The 25,325-nt window shown below is 39.2% G+C and overlaps 1 protein-coding gene across 7 annotated transcripts in view; it reads left to right on the forward strand.

The window, feature by feature from the left end:
- Positions 1-25,325, forward strand: part of ARMC3 (armadillo repeat containing 3) — a 110,699-nt gene that overhangs the window by 80,920 nt on the left and 4,454 nt on the right. For 2 of the 7 annotated variants that reach the window (XM_019034324.4, XM_019034326.4), the window contains 4 exons: positions 173-289; positions 21,587-21,658; positions 22,818-23,018; positions 25,081-25,243. In XM_019034324.4, coding sequence (XP_018889869.1) covers positions 173-289; positions 21,587-21,658; positions 22,818-23,018; positions 25,081-25,243 — 553 coding nt within the window. Of the gene's footprint in view, positions 1-172; positions 290-8,221; positions 8,324-12,152; positions 12,239-21,586; positions 21,659-22,817; positions 23,019-25,080; positions 25,244-25,325 lie in introns of those variants that run through there. The other 5 variants (XM_019034325.4, XR_008668810.2, XM_004049153.5 and 2 more) reach the window with 5 other exon arrangements.

Raw genomic sequence — 25,325 nt, forward strand, 5'->3', positions numbered from 1 at the left:
ATGAAATAACACCGGGTCCCTGGCTTCAACATGGGGAAGGGACTCAAGTTATACAATGAAGTAAAAATTGTATAATGAAGTAAAAATGCCTTGTAAGCTCTAAATGCAAATGTAATGTATTGTTGTTTTCCATATGATTGAAATTGGTTGTGGTTTTTTTTCAAATGACAAGAAAAAATAGTTATCATTTTAGTGCTGGATTTGGATCTCCCATAGAAGACAAATCAGAGCCAGCTTCTGGACGAAATACTGTTCTCAGCAAAAGCGCCACCAAAGAAAAAGGATGGAGGTAAGAAAGTGTCCTGAGTTCCTCATTACCCAGCCAGGCTGGTGGAAGGGAGGGATGGCTCTTCAGTAGGAAGCTTTCTTCTGACATCAGTGTGTTGAACCAGGCAAGACTCATGAGATGAAATTTAAAAGGAACTTGATTTTTGTCTCTTACCATCTCTTTAAAACTTACCCGGAGAGAATTGTCTTCTGGCTCTGGCCAAAAACTCCGGTCACTTGGATCACTTGTAGGAACAACAGGGTCCTACCGTCACTTTAATTAAAACTTGGCAACAGGGACAGCAGTCTCTAATCAGTCCTTTGAAAGCCCAACCCTGGGTAACCAACTTAGTGTGAGGGTTTCTGCCTCCCACTGCTGACTTTTGCAGGTGGGGAACCCCACACCCAGATGTGTGGTCCCACGCTCTCTCCTCCCGCCCCACTTTTGCTTCCACGGCCCTCCCCACCTCCCTCACCGTCTCTGACCCTCCATGGGAGAAGGAATGAGGAGGAGGAGAGGCAAATAGGGCAACACTCTTACTTGGTTGGGACAATTATAATGTTGTTTTGAGGTCTGTGTTTTGTTTTGTTTTGTTTTCTGAGGCAGAGTCTCGCTCTGTCGCCCAGGCTGGAGTGCAGTGGCACCATCTCCCATCTTGGCTCACTGCAACCACTGCCTCCCTGGTTCAAGCAATTCTCCTGCTTCAACCTCCTAAGTAGCTAGGATTACAGGTGTGCACCACCATGCTCGGCTAATTTTTGTATTTTTACTAGAGATGGGGTTTCACCCTGTTGGCCAGGCTGGTCTCAAACTCCTGACCTCGTGATCTGCCTGCCTTGGCCTCCCAAAGTGCTGGGATTACAGGCATGAGCCACCCTGCTCGGCCCCACATGTTTACATATTTTTAAAACATACTTCTTCTGTGAGAACTTTCTTGGATTCTTTGAAAAACTGTATTGAGTTATGGTAGACTTAAGCCTGTAAGGGCCACGGTGGCATTGGAGGCTGTGGGGAACAGATACCAGACCCCTGCTTTCCAAGGAGGCTGGGCCCCAAGTCTCCCAAGGCGTACGCAGTGGTTTGCCCTCCTCCTCAGACTGCTTTATTTTCTGCTCTGGCTTTCTTCTCTGTTGTTAGAGTCTCTGTTGCTCAATATTCTCATCACTGCTTCTCATCTGTTCCTGTGGTTCCAGTCCCATAGCTTCTGCTTGCTCTCTCCTCCCCTTCCCTCTCCTTCCCTTCCCTCCCTCCCCTTCTCTTCCCTTCTCTCCAGCTTTCCTCTCCTTCCCTTCCCTCCACTTCTTTGTCCTTCCCTTCCCTCCTCTCTTCCCTTCCCTTCCCTCCCCTCTTTCCCCTTCCCTTCCCTTCTCTCTCCCCTTCCTTCCCATTCCCTGACCTACCCTCTTATCTCTCCTTCCCTTTCCCTCCCCTTTCCGTCCCTTCCTTCCCCTCTCTTTCCCTTCCCTCTCCTCTCCTTCCCTTTCCCTCCCACCCCTTCCCTTCCCTCCCCTCTCCTTCCTTTCCCTCCTCCCTCCTTCCTTTCCCTCCCCTCTCCTTCCCTTCCCATCTCTCCTGTCTCCCTTCCCTTCCCTGTTCTTCTCTTCTCTTCCCTTCCCTTCTCTCCCCTCTCTTTCCCTTCCCTCCCCTTCTCTCCCCTCTCTTTCCCTTCCCTCCCCTTCTCCCTTCCTTCCCATTCCCTGACCTACCATCTTCTCTCTCCTTCCCTTTCCTCTCCTCTCCTCTCCTTCCCTTTCCTCTCCTTCCTTTCCCTCCCCCCTCCTTCCTTTCCCTCCCCTTTCCTTCCCTTTCCCTCCCCCTCCCCACTCCTTCTCTTCCCTCCCCTCTCTTTCCCTTCCCTCTCCTCTCCTTTCCTCTCTCTCCCTGCTCCTTCCGTTGCCTCTCCTCTCCTTCCCTTTCCCTCCCACTCCTTCCCTCCCCTCCCCTCTTCTTCCCTTCCCTCCACCTTCCTTCCTTTCCCTCCCCTCTCCTACCCTTCCTTTCCCTTCCCTTCCCTGTTCTTCCCTTCCCTCTTCTCTCCTTCCCTTTTCTCCTCTCTCCTTCCCTTCCCTCTTCTCTCCTTCCCTTTTCTCCTCTCTCCTTCCCTTCCCTCCTCTCTCCTTCCCTTTCCTTTCCATTCCTTGTCCTTCTGTTTTCTTTGTTTTGCTCTGCCCTACCCTTTGGCCTCTCTGAGCCTCTCCCCACTGGACTAAAAGCTCCTCAAGAACAAGGAATGTTCTAATTTGAATAATTTATTTTCATCTCCTGTATTTAGCGCAGTGCCTGGCTGGCACTCATAGGCATTCACATTTATTCAAAAGGACAGAAATCCAAACTTTGGCAGGAAAAGGTTATTTCTGACAAGTTCCACACTTATAAATGATGCATCTGGAGCAAATAGGTTACCTTCTCTTTGTCTCTGTTTCCTCATGTGTAAAACTGAAATAAAAATAGAACCATTTTCATAGTGCTGTTGTAAGCCTCAAGTAAGTCACTACGTGTGAAATGCTTAGCGCGGTGCCTGGCACATGGTAAACACTCAACCAATGTCAGTTCCTGTTGCTATTATTATTGTTGTACTAAACAGTTGCGAGGAGCCAAAACCCACTCCAACCATACAAGGATATAAAGGAATTCAGTGCAGGGATGCAGAGGGTCCTCAATGGGACAGGTGACAACTGCAGGGCCTGCCCATCTCTCTTCCCCTCTCTCTTTCTCCCTCCACCTGCATGGTAACTTACTTGCACTTGCTTCCTTGCTTGCTTTTTTCTACGGCCTCTCCTCTAACTGTAGCTTGCATGTGACCTTGGTTTGCTAAGGGACCAAATCTGGCCCCAATTCCAAAACAGCCTTCCAGTTCAAAAGCCTGGCAGCAATCAAATACAATCTCTGTCTCTTCGTGCATTTTCAGGAGATGCAATCTTATTTTCACCGGCCATCCAGAATGTCAGCTGCCTCTGAGACAAGTGTTCCCCTTTAGTCCACCCAGCTATGGCCCTGGGAAAGACTCAGCCTTCTGCTCCCTTGCTAGGGACAGGCCACTTGACTGATGAGCAGCCACAGGACCTTATTGTACATATAGTCCCTCAATCAAAGTGCACCTTTCCCTCTGGTCCTCACCCAGACGAATGAACACATCAGCTTTCATCTTTGGTTCTTCTGCTCTTCTTGGCTTTTTAAAATTGTCTTATTTTTCTTACAGCTCAATCTGGTTCTTAATCCTAAATTTTTTGGGCAATCCTTCTGGGTGGGAACTCATTTTGTGTACTTGTGAATATTAAGCTGCTGATCTTCACACAGCTATAGTTTGCTTTATTGTGATATTTGACACTGATATTTTCCATAACACTGTGAAACACTCACATCTTGATCTCATTAGATCCATGTCACTTTGTTCTATAGATAAATCCCTTCTTTTTTGGCCCTTGGTGCTATCTTCTCATCCTTTGCAATACCGTAAATATCAATGTTCTCCAGGAGTAGTACTCCTGTTCCTACTCTCCATAGTTTTAGCTCCCACTCCAAAGCTGAGACCCTTCTCTTGAGTCCAGACCTGTGTGTCCAGTTGCCTGGTGGAGTATTCTGCCCTGTCACTCTGAAGGCACCTTAAGTTCAATATGTTCCAACCTGAACTCACTGTTCACCGCAGCTCCCAAGCTCCCTCCCCATCTCTTCCCTGTGCTTGTTCATGTTAACCATATTCCCATACAATCACCCATGCCTAGGAATCATCTTGAAGTCCTTCTCATTTATCCCCAATATGGAATGACCAAGACAGTCCTATCCACTCTATGTCTTAACTCTCCTACATCTATTTCTTCCCTTCATTTTCACTTTTACTTCCCTAGTTCAGGCCTTTATGTTATATGTCAATCACATCAACCTCCTTATCGTACTGTAAATCCTCCCACTTTCGCATAGCCCTCCATAAACCCGTCCTCCATGCATGTGCCCCCAGAGGTGCTAGCCCCCACCTTTTTTTTTTTTTTTTTTTTTTTTTGAGACACAGTCTCACTCTGTCACCAGGCTGGAGTGCACTGGTGTGATCCTGGCTCATTGCAACTTCCGCCTCCCAGGTTCACGCAATTCTCGGGCCTCAGCCTCCTGAGTAGCTGGGATTACAGATGCGTGCCATCATGCCCAGCTAATTTTTATTTTTATTTTTATTAGAGACGGGGTTTTGCCATGCTGGCCAGAGTGGTCTCAAACTCCTGGCCTCACGTGATCCGCCCGCCTCGGCCTCCCAAAATGCTGGGATTACAGGCGTGAACCACCATGGCCAGCCACTACACACCTTTTTAAATGAAAGTCAGATCATATGACTCTGCCTAAAAGAAAGTTCCCTCTCATCTTATAGCTGAAGCCCATACTCCAAGCATGGCCCACCCTGGAATAGCCTTGCTTGTTTTGTGGCAAGTTCCTATTCATTCTTTATTTTCTTTACAGCTTTGTTTTTGTGAAGCCTTCTCTGATCACACCAGGATAAACATTTATTTTGTGCCCATTTTTTTGTGAATTTGGGTTTTTAATTATTTAGCTACAGTTTTTTCTCACTTTATCGAGGCTTAATTGACAAATGAATTATTATGTACATTTAAACATGATGTTTTGATATCTGTGTACATTGTGAAATGTTTACCACGATTAAGTTAATTAACACTTCTGTCACCTCAGAGTTCTCTTTCATTTTTTGTAGTTTCGTGGTGAGAACATTGAAGATCTACTCTCTTAGCAAATTTCATGTGTACAATACAGTGTTATTAAATATAATATAATGTCTCCATGCTGTACATTAGATCTCCAGAACACAGCCCTTAGTCATCCCATGAAACTGAAACTCCTTTGTGAATGGATTCTATCTCTTCCATAGCCTGCACTGATTTGTGTTGATTTATTTGTCTTTCTTACTGAACAATGAGCTGTTTGAGATCTGGGACCACGCTTTTTTTTTTATCTTTATATCCGTAGAGCCTAGAATAGTATCAGGCTCATCAGGGGCAGTAAAAAATTATTTATTGATTAATAATATTAAAAATTACTTTAATTATTGAATGCTGTTTGTTGAAAGGAACAGATGTTTGACTCCTTTACAGTATGTCCAGGGAGAACAAATATAAACAAATGAGAATAATTATTCCTTCTTTGTACTGTCTTCACTCTCCCTCTTCCTCTGCACATTCTGGCAGCTCACTCCCCACTTCAAGATAAACCCTGAAGCACTCCTAGGATTTAAGAGGATTCTTGGCATGAGGGAGAACACAGAGACTTTGGATTCAGACACAACTGGGCCTTGGTCTTCTGAACTGTAAATGAAAATGATGATCCCTGCCTCAAAGAGCTGCTGTAAGAGGAGAGATGGTGTCAGGAAAGTGCCTGACCATCACCTAGCACACTTAGGGGCTCAATGTGTGTCCCTTCTCTCTTCCCTTCTTAGCCTTTGGTCCATTGAGGGGTAGATTAGCCATAGCCCTGTTGTCCTGTTGCCTATCTTTTGGTCAACCCTTCTTGTCTTATGACTATTAAAACTTTGGACTCCTGGAAATAGAATAAAATATTTTAACTGCATTCGTCTGATAAGCCATTGGGAATATTTTATGTTAAAAAGAGTGAGACAATAGCAAAGACATGGGATCAACCTAAATGCCCATCAATGATCGACTGGATAAATAAAATGTGGTACATATACACCACGGAATATTATGCAGCCACAAAAAAGAGTGAGATCATGTTCTTTGCAGAGACATGGATGGAGCTGGAAGTCATTATCCTTAGCAAACTGATGTAGGAACAGAAAACTAAATACTGTATGTTCTCACTTATAAGTGGGAGCTAAATGATGAGAGCACATGGACCCATAGAGGGGAACAACAACACACACTGGGGCCTACTGGAGGGTGGAGGGTGGAGGAGGGAGAGGATTAGGAAAAATAATGAACGGGTACTAGGCTCAATACCTGAGTGATGAGACAATCTGTACAAAAAAAAAAAAAACCCATGACACAAATTGCCTATGTAACAAACCTGCACATATACCCCTGAACTTAAAATAAAAGTTAAAAAAAAATTTAACAGGAGATCATAAAGGAAAAAAATAAATTAAAAAAGTGAGAGATACTGACAAAGAATAATGAGACATCGAGAACCATGGAGTGCTACATTTTTGAAAGGGAGAGGAGAGAAGAGATGGGAAAGAAGTAAGATCAATTACATGTGAAGTGTTCTAATATGGAGAAGAGAAAGGGAAAGTATGGATTTCTTTTTCCTGATGAATATCATTACCATGCAGCATGTAAATTTGAATCTCTGTCTCCTGGGTGACCAGGCACCATATTACTTTTGGTTTTGAAGGCTTTAGTTGTATTCCCCTTAATGGCAAAACACTCATAGGAGACGTGATTAATTCGTTCCCTGGTTATCCACTCTCCTCCTTCCTTAGTCTTCACCGAAACCAACATATCTAACATTTCTTCTAAAGCTTTTCCTTATAGAGGACATTTGAATGTAAACATTTAAAAATAGCATTCACTAGATCTGTTTGTGAAATGTATGATAAATTCTGTCTACACTGTTCTTTTGTATTCAGACCAGTTTTCATGAACGTTCACTTGACTGAACGTGAGTTTATTACACACATTTAAAAGTTAGTTGTTTTTCTGTCTCCTTTTTCATATCCTCTTTCCACGCTGATCATGTCTAGAGCCTTTTAGATATTTACAGCAAATGCTTTATTTAATACTTCTGTCACTCAGACAATCTTGATCTACAGGATAATGATTTCCTAAAACATTTTTGTTTTTAAAATAATTTCCCACTACCCTCTTTTTACCCATAACTTAAACTGTTGTTGCTTCCTCCCCCAAATCTTGACTACTAAAGTCTTTCAGAAACAGATATTGTCTCTTAGTCACATGTAAACACCTTCTTACCTTCTTTTCTACAATTCATTCATTCAACAAATACTTATTGAGCACCTTCTATGTGCCTGGAATTGTTCCAGTGCTGGAGATACAGCAGTAAACAAAAACCTTTGCCTTCATAGAACTTACATCCTAGTGAGAAGACAGACAACAAAGAAATATACACACTCACACACACTCACACAATCAGACACTACCCAGAACAAATCCTATCTCTACTTTGAACAATGCCATGTTCCCATCCTTTTGGAATAAATTGGGTGGAATAGGACACCCAATTTGAATACATTTCTTTCAACATTGAACTCCTGGAGACTTTCACATCTTTATCACTCATGTGGAATTTATTGAATGCTGCCTGGTATTGTGATTATTTTCCAGATAACAAAATCTTCTTGCTTAAATTGAAACCCCAAGAGGGCTGGGTTCATGACCTGTATTTCTCCCACCAGGCTTGTCCTAAAATTATGTATTTCAATAGTCGATGGTATCAAAAAGGAGCAAGGGATTAAACTTTGAAAATGTCAATAAGCGATTTAGAGCCAGCCAAATATTCTATATGTTTACCTGCTCTCCTTTTCATCCACCTATGAATGTAGAAAAATAACCTTAGAGCTTTGGATCCCACAGTAAATCCCTGTTTCCTGAGGTAGTTTTGCTAAAGTTTCTGCAGAAGAGGTAAAAGTTCTGCTGTCTTTAACCAAAAACTGATGCTCTGAGAATTAATTTTACCGGAGTTAATTTTATAATTTCCAAGTGTTTATTTCCATATGCATGAAATGAAATTTATTTAAGTACTGAAGCCCTTATTAATATAACCTGGCAGACTTCATGGGAAAGAAGTCCAAAAGAAATGCTTCTATTTATAGCAATAAGAAACTACAGTTCAGGAGTTCCCGGAAATTCTCTCTTTTTAATCGTTCATAAGATTGCATTTCCTGGAGGTGTATCAGATATTTTCTCCTTCATGCCAAATGACTCCTTGTTCTTACATCAGGCAGCACGCTCTGTGAGACACACTCCTGCCTCTGTTTTGTAGGTAACTCTGAATAGTCACTCTATTCAGTGACGAAGTATTGGACTGACTGTTGGAACTGAGCTCTCCAATCTTACAACACCACCTTGCAATTTTAGAAAACAGGTGAACCTATCTGTGCTTCCTGCACTTCTAATTGACCTTCCTAGTATTGGTTTCTAATTTACTAAAATCTTAACTATGTATGTGACAATGTCCAATTTATTATTTTTTTTTTTTACAAATAAGAGAAAGGGGTTAAGATGATCTCTCTGGGAAATACTAACTTTTGCTTAGAGATTTTGTTAGAATGCATGGTGGGTGCATTCAGTGATACATGATTAACCTCCCTCCTTTACTTAGCTGCAGCAAATATAATATTTAATTAGAAAGTATAAAACTTTTTGTACTTGTTAAAACTAATATAGAGCTTTGTAATTCTCAAATAGCAGTTGACAGGATTATTTTTCTATTCTTTTCTTCAAAATAAAAAGAAAATTCATCTGGACCTCAGTCAATTCTTCCCTCCCACCTTGTGCTTCAAGTAATACTTAAAGTTAAATAATTCCCAAACCCCCTAATTTACTGCTAGTGTAACAGATGCTCAATATGCATGAGTATATAACAAGTGATTGACCGGGCATGGTGGCTCACACCTGTAATCCCAACACTTTGGGAGGCCGAGATGGGTGGATCACTTGAGGTCAGGGGTTTGAGACCAGTCTGACCAACATGCTAAAACCCTGTCTCTACTAAAAATACAAAAATTAGCTGGGTATGGTGGGGAATGCTGGTAATCCCAGCTACCTGGGAGGCTGAAGCAGGAGAATCAGCTTGAGGCTGGGAGACACAGGTTGCAGTGAGCCAAGATCGCACTACTGCATTCCAGCCTGGGCAACAGAGCGAGACTTCGTCTCAAAAAACAAAACAAAACAAAACAAAACAGGTAATTCACCTGCCTGGTCTGGCCTAGCCCCGTTTTCTTGATTTCTTGACCCTCTGACACATTTGTTGTTGTAAGTTCCTTGTTCTCAAGAAGGTAACAAAATAAAAGCTGCAATCAAAGCTACTGTTTAATCTTAATATTGTCAGATCCCATTATAATGAACAAGGTGTGTAAGAAAATCTGCCCGCAGAAAGCAGGCTAATGTCATGGAGAGCAGTGTGGTAGATATTCAGATAAGGCAACAATTCTTTTTAATAATAAACAGAAGCATTTATTTGCATATCACTGGTTAATTGACAAAATTCTACTGGTAAAATGGAAATGAACTAGCAGCAGTGTTGACTGTAAATCAGGTATTAGAAACAGCATTGTGCTCCTTGGAACTCCACCTACTCAAAATCCCACCCAGGCCTGTTCTGGAGACTTCTCTCATCATGCAAAAGAGCTAAAGTCCTTGGACAGGGAAGCAGGTCTGTGGTCACGGCTGGGGTTGTAGAACAGCCTCCCAGCCCACACTGGAGTAACCAAACTGTCTGGAGTCCTGGAAACTTAGGTTCTTATTTCGTTCATTTTTAGACCTTCTGCCCAAAGTCATGTTTGGCCATAGATGGTGCCTCTTGATCTGTCTCTGTGTGACTGTGGCTCAGCTGAGAGCCTGTGTGCTTCAAAACCAAAAAGGCATCTATAATGGTATCATTTATTAGACTTGCACCTTAGTAATTTTTTTTTTTTTTTTTTTTTGAGATGGAGTCTCGCACTGTCACCCAGGCTGGAGTGCTGCGGCTCAATCTCGGCTCACTGCAAGCTCTGCCTCCCAGGTTCAAGCCATTCTCCTGCCTCAGCCTCCCGAGTAGCTGGGACTACAGGTGCCTGCCACCACACCTGGCTAATTTTTTGTATTTTTAGTAGAGACAGGGTTTCACCACGTTAGCCAGGATGGTCTCGATCTTCTGACCTCGTGATCCACCCGCCTTGGCCTCCCAAAGTGCTAGGATTACAGGCGTGAGCCACCATGCCTGGCCGCACCTTGGTAATTTTTAAGGAAAAACAGCTAAAGCCAAAAACTGGAAGAGGATAGGCTGCATCCTGGCACAGCTGTGAAGTGAGGAGGCTGTGACTCCCCTGACCCCTGCATCTTCCCTTTTAGATTTCCGTGAGTTCCTTGCAAAGCTGCTCTAGTGAGTGGCTGTGGACATCCTCCCCACTGCCTCCCAGAGGGCTGTCCAGCCTCACTGCTGGTTCTCCCAATGTGGGCTCTCAGCTAGCAGTGGAAAGTAGAGAAAGTAAGCCTTGCCAAGGCACAAATGACAGATAAGCCATTATTTACCAGCTCAGAAGTATTTTAACCAAACGATGATTGCCTCCTTTGCTACTGAAAATGTTCAAGTTTGTGTCAAGCTGTTTAGGGGTGTTTGGTGCAGAGTAAAAAGTGGGGTGCAGGTCATGAGGTCACACCAGCATCCCCTAGGGTGAGATGCAGAAAGTGAATAAAGACAGACATTCCATCTATGGTGTTAGAATACAATTTGTGTAAAAGTAAAATCATAACTCTCATGTAAATATAAAGTGAATACACAGCAAGATTTATTTTAAAATTGATTTCTGTATACAATTCTATGAATTTTAACAAAAGTGGAGATTTGTATAACCATCATCACAATCAGGATACAAAACAGTTCCATCACCCCAGATAATCCTAACCCCTGGTATTTTCTATTTGGTCTCTGTTACTGTTGTTTTTCTGTTTTGCTTTGTTTTGTTTTCAGAGACAGGGTCTCACTTTGTAGTCCAGGCTGGAGTGCAGTGGTGTGATCTTGGTTCACTGCAACCTCCACTCACTGCAACTTCAACCTCCTGGACTCAAGTGATCCTCCCACCTCAGCCTCCCGAGTAGCTGGGACTACAGGTATGCACCACCACACCCAGCTAATTTTTGTAAGGTTTCGCCATGTTGCCCAGGCTGGTCTGGAGCTCCTGAGCTCAAGAAATTCGCCTGCCTCTGCCTCCCAAAGTGCTGGGATGACATGCGCAAGCCATCACCATGCAGCCATGCCTGTTAGTCTTTTTGAGAATGCCACATGAATAGGATCATACAGTGTGTAACGTTTGAGACTGGCCTTTCTACTCAGTGTAATGCCTTTGAGATTCTTCTGAATTGTTTTGTGTATCAGCAGTTTATTTTGGAGTATTATTTCACTGTGTGGATATACCACAGTATATGTCCACTCACCTGTTAAAGGACATTTGAGTTGTTTCCAGTTTTTGTTGATTATGAATAGAGCTGTTATAAACATTCATGTGTGTGTGTGAATGTAAGTTTTTGTTTTGTTTTTTGAGGCAGAGTCTCGCTCTGTTGCCCAGGCTGGAGTGCAGTAGCATGATCTTGGCTCACTGCAACCTCCGCCTCCCAGTTCAGGCAATTCTCCTGCTTTAGCCTCCTAAGTATCTGGGATTACAGGCGTGTGCCACCACACCCAGCTAATTTTGTATTTTTAGTAGAGATGGATGATGGTTTCTACTAAATGATGGCCAGGCTGGTCTCGAACTCCTGACCTCAAGTGATCCACTCGCCTTGGACTCCCAAAGTGCTGGGATTACAGGTGTGAACCACCATACACAGCCAGTTTTAATTTCTCTAGGGTAAAAACCTGGGAGTGGGATTTCTGGGTCATATGGTAATTGCATGTTTAACTTTATAAGATACTAGCAAACTTTTCCAGAATAGCAATAGCATTTTGCTTTCTCACTGGCAATGTATGAGAGCTCCAGGTGCTCCACATCCTTGCTGGCACTTGGGATTGTTAGTATTTATTTATCCATTCTAATATGTAAATAGTGGTATCTCATCATGATCTTAATTTGCATTTCCCTAATAGCTAATGCTGTTAACATTTTTTCATGTGCTTATTTGCCATCTTTATATCCTCTTTGGTGAACTATCTGTTCAAGTATTTTGTCCATTTTTTAAATTGGGCTTTTGTTTTTGCTTTTTCTCAACTTTAATTTTAGGTTCAGAGGGTACAGGTGCAGGTTTGCTACGTGGGTAAATTGTGTGTTGCTGAGATTTAGTATATGAATGATCCTGTCACCCAGGTAGTGAGCCCAATACCAACAGGTAGGTTTTCAACCCTTCCCCACCTCTCAACCTTCCCCATCTAGTAGCCCCCAGTGCCCTAGTGTCTGTTATTCTCATCTTTATGTCCATGTGTATGCAATGTTTAGCTTCCACTTATAACTGAGAACATGTGGTATTTGGTTTTCTGTTCCTGCATTAATTCACTTAGGAAAATGACCTCCAGCTGCATCCACGCTGCTGGAAAGGACATGATTTTATTCTTTTTTATGGTTGTATCGTATTCTATGGTGTATACATATGACAGTTTTAAAAATCAAGTCCACTGTTGATGGACATCTAGGTAGATGCCATGTGTTTGCTATTGTGAATAGTGCTGCAATGCACATAGGAGTACATGTGTCTTTTTGGTACAATGATTTATTTTCCTTTGGGTGTATACCCAGTAATGGGATGGCTGGGTCAAATGGTAGTTCTGTTTTAAGTTCTTTGAAATCTCCAAACTTGTTTCCACAGTGGCTGAACTAATTTACAATCCCAGCAACAGTGAATGAACGTTCCCTTTTCTCCACAACCTTGCCAACATCTGTTAATTTTTATTTTTTAGTTTTTTAGTAATAGCCATTCTAACTGGTGTGAGACGGTATTCTCATTATGGTTTTGATTTGTATTTCTGAAATGATTAGTGATGTTGCAGATTTTTTCATATATTTGTTGGCTGCATGTATGTCTTCTTTTAAGAAGTGTCTGTTCATGTCCTTTGCCCATTTTTAATGGGGTCATTCATTTTTTGCTTGTTGAATTGTTTAAGTTCTATATATATTCTGGATATTTGTAGACCTTTGTTGGATACATAGTTTGTGAATACTTTTCCCCATTCTGTAGTTTGCCTGTTTACTCTGTTGATAGTTTCTTTTGCTGTGCAGAAGCTGTTTGTTTTTTTACTGTTCAATTGTGAGCATTCTTTCTCTTATATATGAGTCTTCTGTTGACCATGTGGCTTGCAAATATTTTCTTCCACTCTGTACCTTGTCTTTTTATTCCCTTAGCAGTATCTTTCTCAGAGCAAAAGTTTTTAATTTTGATGAAGTCAAATTTGTCAAAATTTTCTTTTATAGATTGTGCTTTTGGTGTCATGTCTAAAAACTCCCTGCTTCTTGGTGAATGCCTTGAAAAAGTATGTATATTTACATTTATATCTATAGAGTGTTTACATACATAATAGGCTAACCCTAGATCAAGAAGATTTCCTCCTTTGTTTTCTTCAAAATATTCAATGCTTTTAGGTTTTCTATTTAGGGCTAGCATTAATTTTGAGTTAATTTTTACATACAATGTGAGGCTTATGTTGAAATTTACTTTGCATATGAATGCCTAATTGTTCCAGGAACATTTGATGAAAAGCAACATTTTTCTCTCTTGAATTATCTCTGTACCTTTGTCAAAAATCACTTGATGACTTCCTGCAGATCAAGTTGGCACAGACTAGTTTTTCTTTGCTCCTCCCTGCTAAATAGAACTATTAACCCTGGAAATAATGCAAGAGGCAAACAAAGGAGAACTCCAGAGGAGGCAAGAAGAAGGTGAACTGGCTGGGGACCCTATGACTTGGGGGAAAACACAGCAGCAGGGCATCTTATGTTCCCTCATCTAACAGAAGGCCCCCCAGCCTAGCAACAGAAAGCAACCAGTAGTCATTTGACAACACTAGGCAAACTCAGTGCCAATGACAAGGGGGTTGACTGGAGCCCCACTAATACTAGGAATCTAGGGTAAGCAAATGCCTCTTCTGACAGCCAGAGACAACTTCCCTTTTCCTCCTTCTACCCCTAGACCTGCCAAGAGATATCAAGGCAGCTGGGCAGGAGTAGCAAGAGGGACCTAGACACAGCAAGTATACCTGAGGGGCTGAGACTTGCTTCTCCCACCCAGAGATACTGGAGTGGCCAGAAGGGACCTGCTCAGACCAGGATGTGGCCAGCCTGGGAATCTGCTTTGTCCCAATAAGCCTGAGTCTCCCTCTCCCACTGAGAAACACTGGGCAGGTGGGTGGAACCTGCAAGAGGGACCTAAGCACAATAAGTACCCTGGCACAGGGCACTCCCTTGTCCCCATGGCATTGAGGCTACCTTCTCTCACCAAGAGACATGGAGTGGGGGATGATAGTAGGGAGACATCTTGCCACAAGGGTCCTATCCATCTTACACAGGCTGCGGGAAACCAGCCACAACAAGCCCCTGCCTAGGGAAGCCTCTGGGTCCTTGCAGCCCTGAAATACCTATCCTTCACAGAGAGTCCCAGAACGGGGAAACCCCTCGTATTCCTTCAGATAACACCAGGAGGGACCAGTGGGAGTCCCAGCAGCCTAGTTAAACCAAGCAGAAAAACACATACACTCACTGAAAGTCTCTGAAAATTAACGTGTCATTGGAATCACTGCCTACAAAAGTAGTCCAGCACCTCTCTGCAGAACTCCAGGGAGACTGCTTGCTAAAATAAATAAATAGACCCAGAGTTTCCCAATATAACAGACAACATATCCAGATTATGACCAACAAAAGACCTATCATATCAGGAACGAAGAAAATCACAATACCAATGAGAAATGACAATCAATTAATGCCAACATGAAGATAAATCAGTTGCTGGAATTATCTGACCTGGATTTTAAAGCAGTCATCATGAATGTGCTTCAACAATCCATTACAAATTTTCTTGAAATAACTGAAAAAATAGAAAATTTCAACAACAAAAAATAGCAGTTATAAAAAAGGAACCAAATAGAAATTATAGAACTGAAAAATATAATAACAAATAAAAAGTCTCACTGGAAGGATACAATAATAAAATGGAAATGATAGATGATAGAATCAGTGAACTTGAGGACAGAGCAGTAGAATTCACTCAACCTATATAATCAAGAGAAAAATTAACTGGAAAGAAAAAATGAACAAAGCCTCAAGGACTTACGGGACAATAATAAAAGATCCAACATTCATATCATTGCAGTTCCAGAAGGAGAGGAGAGAGGGTAGGACTGAAAGAGTATTCAAACAGGTAATGGTTGAAAACTCCCCACATTTGGTGAAAGTTATAAACCTTTTGATTAAAGAAGAGGAGAAGATTCCAAATAGGATAAACCCAAAGAAAACAACACTAAGTTTATTATAATTAAACTTCTGAAATCGAGCAGCCAAAGAAAACTATGCATTTCTTGTAGGAAAACATCGACTCAAGTGACAGTGGCTTTCTTATTTGAAACTATAGAAGCCAGGTGGAAGTGGCATGTTTTTCAAGTGCTGAAAGAAAAGAACTGTCAACCACAAGTATCTGGTGAAACCATTCTTCAGCAATGAAGAAGACAAATAAAGCCCTTCTCAGGTAAAGGAAAACTAAACAACTTACAGTTAGCAGGCCTATCCTAACAGATTGGCTAAAGAATGTTCTTCAAACAGAAAGGAAATGATGAAAGAATCTGGAAGGATCAGGAAGAAAGAGGAATGCCATATATATATAGATACCTCCATGCAGTAGACTATCCATTTCCTCATGAGTATTATAAGTCACATTTGATGACTGAAACAAAATGTATAACATCTTATACTCAAGACAATGATATTTTAAAGTAAAGGAAGTAAAGACACCTGAAAGGAGGTGAGGCTTCCATACTTTACTTGAAGCAGTAAAATGTGGATAGCAGTACACTGTGATAAGCCATATTTGTATATTGTAATATCTACTGTAACCACTAAAAAACCTATACAAAAAGCTATGCTTAAAAAGCCATAAATAAGTCAAGATGGAATCCTAAAAACAATGTTCAAGTAACACACAAGAAGGCAAGAAAAGAAGAGCAGAGGAATAAAAACCAATTGAAAGACAGATTGGCAGAGTGGATAAGAAGTTATGATCCGACTGTATGCTGTTTAAATAAACTAACTTCAAATTCATTTGACATAGGTAGGTTGAAAGTAAAAGGATGGACAAAAATACCATGTAAATATTAACTATTTATGGAGCAGGAGTGGGTTTTAAAATATCTTATAAATTAGACTACAGAGCAAAGAAAATTACTAGAAATAAAGAGGGACATTACATTAGTGATCAAATGAATTAACTTATGAGGAAGACATAATGATCTAATGTGTGTGAACCAAACAACAAAGCCTCAAAATAAATGAAGCAAAAAAAACCTGATAGCACTGAAAGGAGAATTTGACAAGTTCACAGTTATAATTGGGACTTCAACACTGCCCCCAACCCCCAGCAACTGGTAGAACTTCTAGGTGGAAAATTTGCAGGGATACAGAAGATTTCCGCAACAGCAGCAACCAACAAGATCTCATTGACATATGTAGAACACTCCAACAATAACAGCAGAATACATGTTTCATTAAAAGTGCATGTGAAAATTCACGAATACCCTGAGCCATAAAAAAAAACCTCAGGAAATTTAAAATACTTGAAATTATACATAATATGTACAATAATCATGATAAATCAGATTCGAAATTAATAACAGAAATACAACAAGAAAATCTCTAAACAAGTGAAAATTGAATGATGCACTTCTCAATAATCCATGGGACATAAAAGGACATCTCAAAAAAAATTAAGAACGTAGGACTGAAAGAAATTTAAAATAAAGCATATCAAAATTTGTGGGGCACACTTCAAGGAGTGTTGAGAGGAAAATCTATTGTACTAAATGCTTACATTAGAAACAAAAAGAGGTCTCAAATCAATAATCTGAGCTTCTACCTCAAGAAACTAGAAAAAGGAGAGCAAAACACTCCCAACACAAACAGAAAGAAGGAAATAATAAAGGTAAGAAATCAATGAAATTTAAAACAGAAACAATAGAGAAAATCAATGAAATAAAAATCTGTTTCTTTAAAAAGTTCAATAACTTGGGTAAACCTCTGCAAAGATGACAATTAATCAAAGACAGAGGACACAAATTGCCAAAACCAGGAATGAAAGAAGGAATTATTACTATAACCCCTCAACACACAATAAAGGATAATAGAGAAATGCTACAAGCAACTTAGTTCAGCAACTTAGATGCAGTGAATGGACCAATTATTTATCAAAAACTACAAACTACCCGATCTCACCAAAGATGAAATAGACAACAGCCCTGTAACTATTAAATAAATTTAATTCATTAATATTTTTTTCAAAAAAGAAATCTCTTGATCCAGATAGTTTCATTGGCAAATTTCACCAAACATTTAAAGAATTAACCTCAATTGTACACAATTTTTTTCAGAAAATAGGAAAATAGAGGATACTTCTCAACTCACGAGAATCTAATGCCAATCTATTTGCATTAGGTTAATCTAATGCCAATCTATTTGCATTAGGTTACTCTAATGCCAATACCAGACAAGGACATTACAAGAAAATTACAGATCAATATTCCTCATGAACATAGATCCCTAAATCTTGTATGAAATACTAGCAAATCAAATTCAGCAGTATATACAAAGAATAATTTATCTGAGCAACTTGAGGGCTTTATCCTAGGACTGCAAGCCTGTGTCATGCTTGTCAATCAATGTAATCCATCATATTAGCAGTATAAAGAAGAAAAACCAACTTATAGTAACTGACACAGAAAAAGCATTTGGCAAAATTCAACATCTACTTATGATGTTGATATGATAAAAATAAAAATAAAACTGTTGAAAAAAGGAATAAAAGGTAATTGCCTCAACTTGATAAAAGCCATCTACAAAATAATCTACAGATCACATCATACTTAATGGTAAAAGACTGCAAAGATCATGAACAAGACAAAATATCATCTGTTTTTGCCACCCCTGTTCAACATTGTATTGGAATTCCTAGACATTGCAATAAGGCAATTTTTAAAAGTTAAACAGATTGGAAAGTGTGGGAGAAAAAAAACCTGTCTCTATTTGCAGACAACATGATTGTCTAAATAGAAAATGCTTAAGAAATCCACTTTAAAAAAAACTCTTGGAACTAATAGATGAGTTCAGTAATATATCAGGATATAAGGTCAATACAGTCAACATACAAAAATCAATCATGTTTCTATATGCTAGCAATGAACAATTGAAAACCAAACATTTTGTAAATATTTTAAATAGCTTTAAGAAATAAAATATGAAATAAAAATGAAAGTGAAAGAAAACATGTCCAAGACTTGTATATTGAAACTATAAAAACACTTACAAAAGAAATCAAAGAATCACTAAGTGAAGAGACATACCATGCTCAAATATTGGAAAATGCGAAATAGTAAAAATGTCGATTTTTCCCCAGTTGCCCTATAGATTTGATGCAATTCCATCAAAATTCTAGCAGGATTTTTTGTAGATATAAACAAGCAGATTCTAAAACTTTTATGGAAAGGTAAATAAACTATGATAGCTAAAATAATTTTGAAAAAGGACAATAAAGTTGAAATAATCACTACCTGATGTTAAGACTTACTATAAAGCTACATTAACCAAGATCATGTGGTATTGGTGAAGGGATTGACACATCAATGAACAGAATACAGCCTAGAAGTAGATGACAAAAGTAAGGCCAAAGAAGTTTTTAACTGAAATGTTTGTGAAGTAATAACATGCTGTTACAAGAAGTAATATAGAGCAATTCCATGTACCCTAATTATACAATTCTGAAAACTATAGAACAATATCATAACTAGGATATTGACATTGATACAATCCAATCATTTTATTCAAGTTTATTTTTCTTCTACATGTGTATTTAGTTTTATACAATTTTATCACATGTGTAGGTTTATGCCTCTACTAGCACAGTTAAGATAATGAATAGTTTCATCACCACGTGGACCCTCAAGTCGAATTGCCCCAGTACCATTTGTTAAAAAGACCATCCTTCTTCCATTGAATTGCTTTTGCACCTTTGTCAAAAATCAGTTGAGCATATTTTTTTGGTTTCTATTTCTTGGTCCTCAGTTCTGTTACATCCATCCATATGTCTATCCCTCTACTAGTATCACTCTGTCTGAATTACTGTAGCTATACAGTAAGCCTTACTATCAAATACAGTGATTCTTCCCACTTTATTTTTCTTTGTCAAGATTGATGTAGCTATCCTAAAATCCGTGTCTTTTCATATAAATTCTAGAATAAGATTTTCTATTATATGTCTAGAAAAAACAGCTGGGATATTGATAGGAATTGCATTAAAACCAGAGATCATTTTGGGGGAGAACTGACATCTTTAATAGTTACATCTTCAAATCCATGAACACAGTACGTCTCATCATTTATCTAAGTCTTCTTTGATTGCTTTCCTTAGCGTTTTTAATATTCAGCACATAGATCATGTAGGAATTCAACATGTTTTGCAAAGTTTATCTGTAAGTATTTTATTTGGAGCAATTGTAAATGCTTCAAACAGTTTTTTGGTTTTAATTTTGATTTGCACATGTTCCTTGTTACTTACTATATGAAACACAATTGGTTTTTGTGTGTTGATCTTATATCCTGACCCTTCGATGAACTCATTTATAGTAGTTTTTTTGGAGAATTCCTTGGGAGTTTCTACATAGACAGTCATGTCATCTGCTTTGTGTTTAGTTTTCAAGGGTTTGATTTTGATGTATCTGAGAGTAGATTTCTTTGGGTTTACCTTATTGGCATTCACTGAAATTCCTGACTGTGTAGATTTATGTTTTCAACCAAATTGAGGGAGCCATCTCAGCCTTTCCTTCTTTATTCAATGTGTTTTTTCTATACTGTACCCTTTCTCTTCTCTGTCTTGGACTTTGATGACACCAATCTTAGACCTTTTTAATTGTACCACAGGTCCCTGAGTGTCTGTCAACTGTTTTTTTCAATCTTTTGTTTTCTATCCAGGCATGGTGGCTCAAGCCTGTAATCGCAGCATTTTGGGAGGCCAAGGCAGGAGTTTCGCTTGAGCTCAGGAGTTGGAGACAAGCTTTGGCAACATAGTGAGACCTTGTCTTTACAAAAAAATAAAAAACAAAATTAGCTGAGCATGATGGCACACACCTGTGCTCCCAGCTACTCAGGAGGCTGAGGTGGGAGGATCACTTGAGCACTGGAAGTTTGAGGCTACAGTGAGAAGTGGTGGCAGCCAGTGCACCCCAGCCTGGGCAACAAGTGAAACCCTGTTTCAAAAACAAACAAAGAACAACAACAACAACAACAATTTTGTTCTCTGTGTTGTTCAGATTGGATGATTTTTATTGTTCTATCTTCAACATTGGCTAGTTCCTCTTTTATCTTCATTATGCTATTAAACCCATTTAGGGAGTTATGTTCTTTTAAACTTTTAATTACGTATTTCTCAGTTCCAAAATTATATTTTTATGTCTTCTATTTATTTCTAAGATTTTTAAACTTCTATTCATTTCAAGAGTATTTGATCTTACTTCTTGAAGCATTTTTAAAGTCTTTGTGTAATCAACATCTGGGTCATCTAGGCAGCGGTGTCTATTGTCTTATATGAGTTGAGATTTTCTTGGTTCTTCACATAATGAGTAATTTTAGATTATAATAAGTTATAAGTCCTATGAGTCTTATTTATGGGTTGTATTTACATTCTAAGAATATTCCTTTGGGGTGTGTTTTAGCAGACAATTGACTAAGTTGAGTTCAGGCTTCCAATTCCAACCAGGCTTCTGTGGATTGTCATTCCCATGTCAGTTGAATTTTCAAAGTCTTTGCAGTGCTATTTGGATTGGTTCTGCATGTATGCCAACCAGTATCCACTTTGGGACTTGGATAGCAGTCTGTCCAGTAGTTCAGTTTTCAAAGTCTATGTATGTGCTGTTGAGGGTCAAGCCATGTATGCACAACTCAGGATAAGCCTAGGAATTTATAAATAATTGTATGGGGTTGCTTTTCTGATCTCCTTCTTTTCCATAATCTTCCTTGCTTTTTCTCATTCTTTGGGGGCTTCCCTTTAGGTCCTCCAGCCAGAAAACTTTATTTACCTTGATCTACTGCACTCTTGCCATGACTGCACCCATATCTACAGCCAAATAGCAGAAGGTCTGAGGTAGTATAAAGCAATTTTAGGCTCTTATAGGATCCTAGTTCCACCAGTGCCACCACTGTCACAGGATTCCTTATGGGCTTAGAATGCACAAGAATGAAGAAAAATTAGAAAGAACAAAAATTAAAACTGGGGCTTTCCTTTATTCTTTTTCTTTCTCTCAAGAGGACATCTTCTTGAGCTTTCTCTGTCTGTGCTGATGTTCACTTCCAGTTACTGGGCTAAGTTTATTTCAGCATGGGGAATTATGGAATTCAATAGAAGGATAAACTCATCATCAGTAGAGTATTAATTCAAATTTTGTTCTTCTCTGCTCTTCCTGCTGCTATTTACTTTTCAGAGTCCTCAAACAGCTGTTGCTTGCATCCTGTCCAGCTTTTGTGACTGTATTCAATGGGACAGACAGGGTGAAGTATGCTTACTCCATATTACCTGGAATAAGAACCCATGCTATTGTTTTTGTTTGACTCATTAATTAGGGAGGGAACCAGTAAGATGTTCATACTGGTTCAAAGAACCATTGAGGTGGAAAGTATTTCTATCCAATTTAACTAAGGAATATTAGAAAAAGATTGCTGAATTACATGCCAAATTGATTAACATCCTATAGGACAATAAACTGTAACCTTTGAGAGTATCTTTTCCATTGGACAGGAATTATTTGCATCTCTACATGTGAAAATATACATGCTAACTAGTAATTCTCTAAGGCCAGAACTTTTAATTAAAATTACATTTTTATTAAGTACTAAACTAAGTACATTTCTCTAGATAAACCTTGGATGAGTCTTTGTTCTTGTACGTCATGGAGATTACATGCCATTCTCATTTTGTAGGTTTTTTTTTGCTTTATTTCCTTGTTTTGAATAATTTTTCTTAAAAATAGCAATCCAAATTATTTCTGCAGAAGGTCTTAACTGAAGTAACAGATGATGTAGCTGGCTTAGGCTCTCTGAGAAGGCAACCTAATTGTTTCCAATTCAATAAATATGTATTACATACCTACTACTATGTGCCAGACACCTTGCTAGGCAATTGTGCAGAAGACCAATATATGATTTTCATAATATATATCAATCACACAATGTTCTCTTGAAAATTAGTTTGTCCTGCCTAATATAGACTCTGTAAAATTCTCCAATTGTCATTGAAAATGAAAATTTGAAAACTTTACGCATGTATAAAATACAGTAATTCCTCAGTATCCATGAGGAATTGGTTTCATGAAGCCCTATAGATACCAAAATCCATGCATACTCTAGACCCACAGTCAGCTCTGTGGAACCCACATATATGAAAAGTCAGCTCTCTGTATCTGTGGGTTTTACATAGCACAAATACTGTATTTTCAGTCACATTTGGTTGTGGAATGCAGAACCCATGGATAAGAAGGGCCAACTGTATTTACTGAAAAAAAATCCACATATAAGTGGATCCACACAGTTCGATCTCATGTTGCTCAAGGGTTCACTGTACCTTTTTTCTGTGATGCTCTTTTCAGAAATGCAAGAGCAATTGTTTGTTTGTTTAGCAGAAGATGTGATTTTGATTGCCCTTGTTTACTTTCAAAGGAAAAGCAAAGGAAAAAAAGAAGAGGAAAAAGTGAAAGAGGAGGAAGAGGTTATGGCGGTACCAAAATTTGTTGGTGAAGGAAGCTCTGACAAAGAATGGTGTCCTCCCTCTGACCCTGATTTCTCTATGTATGTGTATGAGGTGACCAAATCAATACTGCCAATAACCAATATTAAGGAACAGATTGAGGATCTGGCAAAGTAAGTTGTCTATGTATATATGTATTTTTAATTTCTGAAAAAATTTTAGTGTCATATACATTTTAGCCATGTTTTAGACAAATACACCATAAATAAAATTGAAGTTTACAGCACTCTGACTGACACAGAAACACAATGAATTGGAAAAGTCCTCAACTTCTATTTAGGTCATACGTTCACTAAGAATCAGAGATAGCAGCTGGAAATCGCTTCAAGAAAAATGCCTGTCATTTTCTTCAGCTAGACCATGAAAAGCATCTTTCAATGTGATCCTGCAGAAGTTATGAATGAATCAAAAGTTTGAAAATTAAATCATCCCTTAGGTGGATGGGGTGTTCATAAGTTAAAGGAACCCTACTGTGAATTATTTGTAAACTGATAAATTTTCTAATACAAATGTCCAATGTCTCTTTTTCTGATCTGTTTCTGATATTTCATGTTTCATGTTACTCTAAGTGGGGTGTGAGCATTCTAAACAATGGCTGCTTAGGCAGGCTCAGGGCTCTGTATAAGCCAGTGAAGTTGTCTTCTTCATTAGAGTGTTTAATTACACCAGGTAAAGGCTGGAATTGGACTTGGTAGCTGTAAGGGGTTAGGAATCACCAGAAGTGAGGACAGCCTTCGTGACTGACACCACTCAGTAGGTAAGCTGCTGGCTTGTGCAACAGCTGCGGTCTCCATGGGAGCTTGCATCTCCTCCAAATAGCAGTGAGTTGCTATCATGAAACCTGGATGTGACAACTGCAAGTAACACAGCTGCCAGATCATCGACTTTTTGTCAGCCAGAACTGGAAGAGAACATTTTTGGCTACTGAAGTGTTCCTGATGTCCTTGAGAAGTGATGGCTCAAGCGGAACTCTGTCTTGGCTTATGTGAACATTTGTCAAACCTCTTCATGCTTTGTTCCTATCAGTAACACTTTTCATCATTCTCAAACAATTGTCTTTTTTTAACTTGAGGCCACACCAAGATACAAAGAGAGGCAGAGATATGTCCCCATGGCTCTGGTTCCCCGGCATTCACTAAAGTACCCCTGGCTTGGTGGAACTGCAGTCAGTTCAACAGCTTTCTCTCCAACTCTTTCTCTCTCTTTTTTCTTTTTTTAAATCATTGTTCTTCTTTGCTTGGTTTTTCATGCAGCAAGAGGAATTTCTTTAAAATTCGCAATTTGGGCCAGGCACGCTAGCTCATGCTTGTAATCCCAGTGCTTTGGGAGGCCGAGATGGGAAGATGTATTGAAGCCAGGAGTTTGAGACCAGCCTGGGCAACATAGTGAGACTCTCATCTCTCTTTATAAATACAAATTAAAAAATAAAATTGCAATTCTGCCTTTACTCCAAGAATGTAGTGGTCTTCAGAGACAAAGGGTATTGCAGGTGTGTTTACTGACTTCTTCAGTGAGAGCCTAATATTAGGAGAAATCCACAAGCAAAGTATACCACATTTATCCTGCCTTGCCCACAGATCTGTGACTTGACTTTTCTTTTTGCCTCTTCCTCTTCTTCCTTGCCCCTGACTTCAGTGTTAAGTCACACCATGTCTTTCTCTAAATTAAAATACATTTTTAAAGAAAAAATAAAAATATAAAACTTGAAAATGTTTGTAAGTCTAATGGGAAAATGTTCTGTGTGTTTGTCTTGTCTCTGAGTTTAAATTCCTTGAAAGAAGAACGGTATGTTACTTCAACTCCTTCCTTGGATTTCAGATTAAAATATTTAAAAATACTTTTCAAGAGTAAGATAAAATTTTAAAACTGCATTGATATTCAGAGTTATATTGATTTTATCTTGTTATAAGTATTGGGAAAAATTAGCACTCATTTTCTCCTTCAAATTGAATGAAATTTCTAGAATTTCAGTTTATATATGATGGTTTGCATACAGTAAGCATGCTATGCTACAGTAAGCATAACTATTTATGGTTAGTACTTTCTCAAAAATAAAGCACAACAAAAATCACAGCAAATGTCATTTTTACATGTATATTTACATGTAATTACACTCAAAGCATCCTAAGTGAGTTATTAAAATTGACTGATTTGATCTCAATGTAATTGACACAGGTATGTGGCAGAAAAAATGGGTGGTAAGATTCCAAAAGAGAAACTACCTGATTTCAGCTGGGAACTTCACATAAGTGAACTGAAATTTCAACTTAAATCCAACGTTATACCGATTGGACATGTCAAAAAAGGAATCTTCTACCATCGAGCTTTGCTTTTCAAGGTATGTAAGGTATTTTGCCTCATTTGCCATTAAGTAAAAATGCTTTGTCTTTATCATATTGGAGTAGGCCAGTTGCTAACAT

Source organism: Gorilla gorilla, chromosome 8 (assembly GCF_029281585.2).
Source record: "Gorilla gorilla gorilla isolate KB3781 chromosome 8, NHGRI_mGorGor1-v2.1_pri, whole genome shotgun sequence".
Lineage (NCBI taxonomy): Eukaryota > Metazoa > Chordata > Mammalia > Primates > Hominidae > Gorilla > Gorilla gorilla.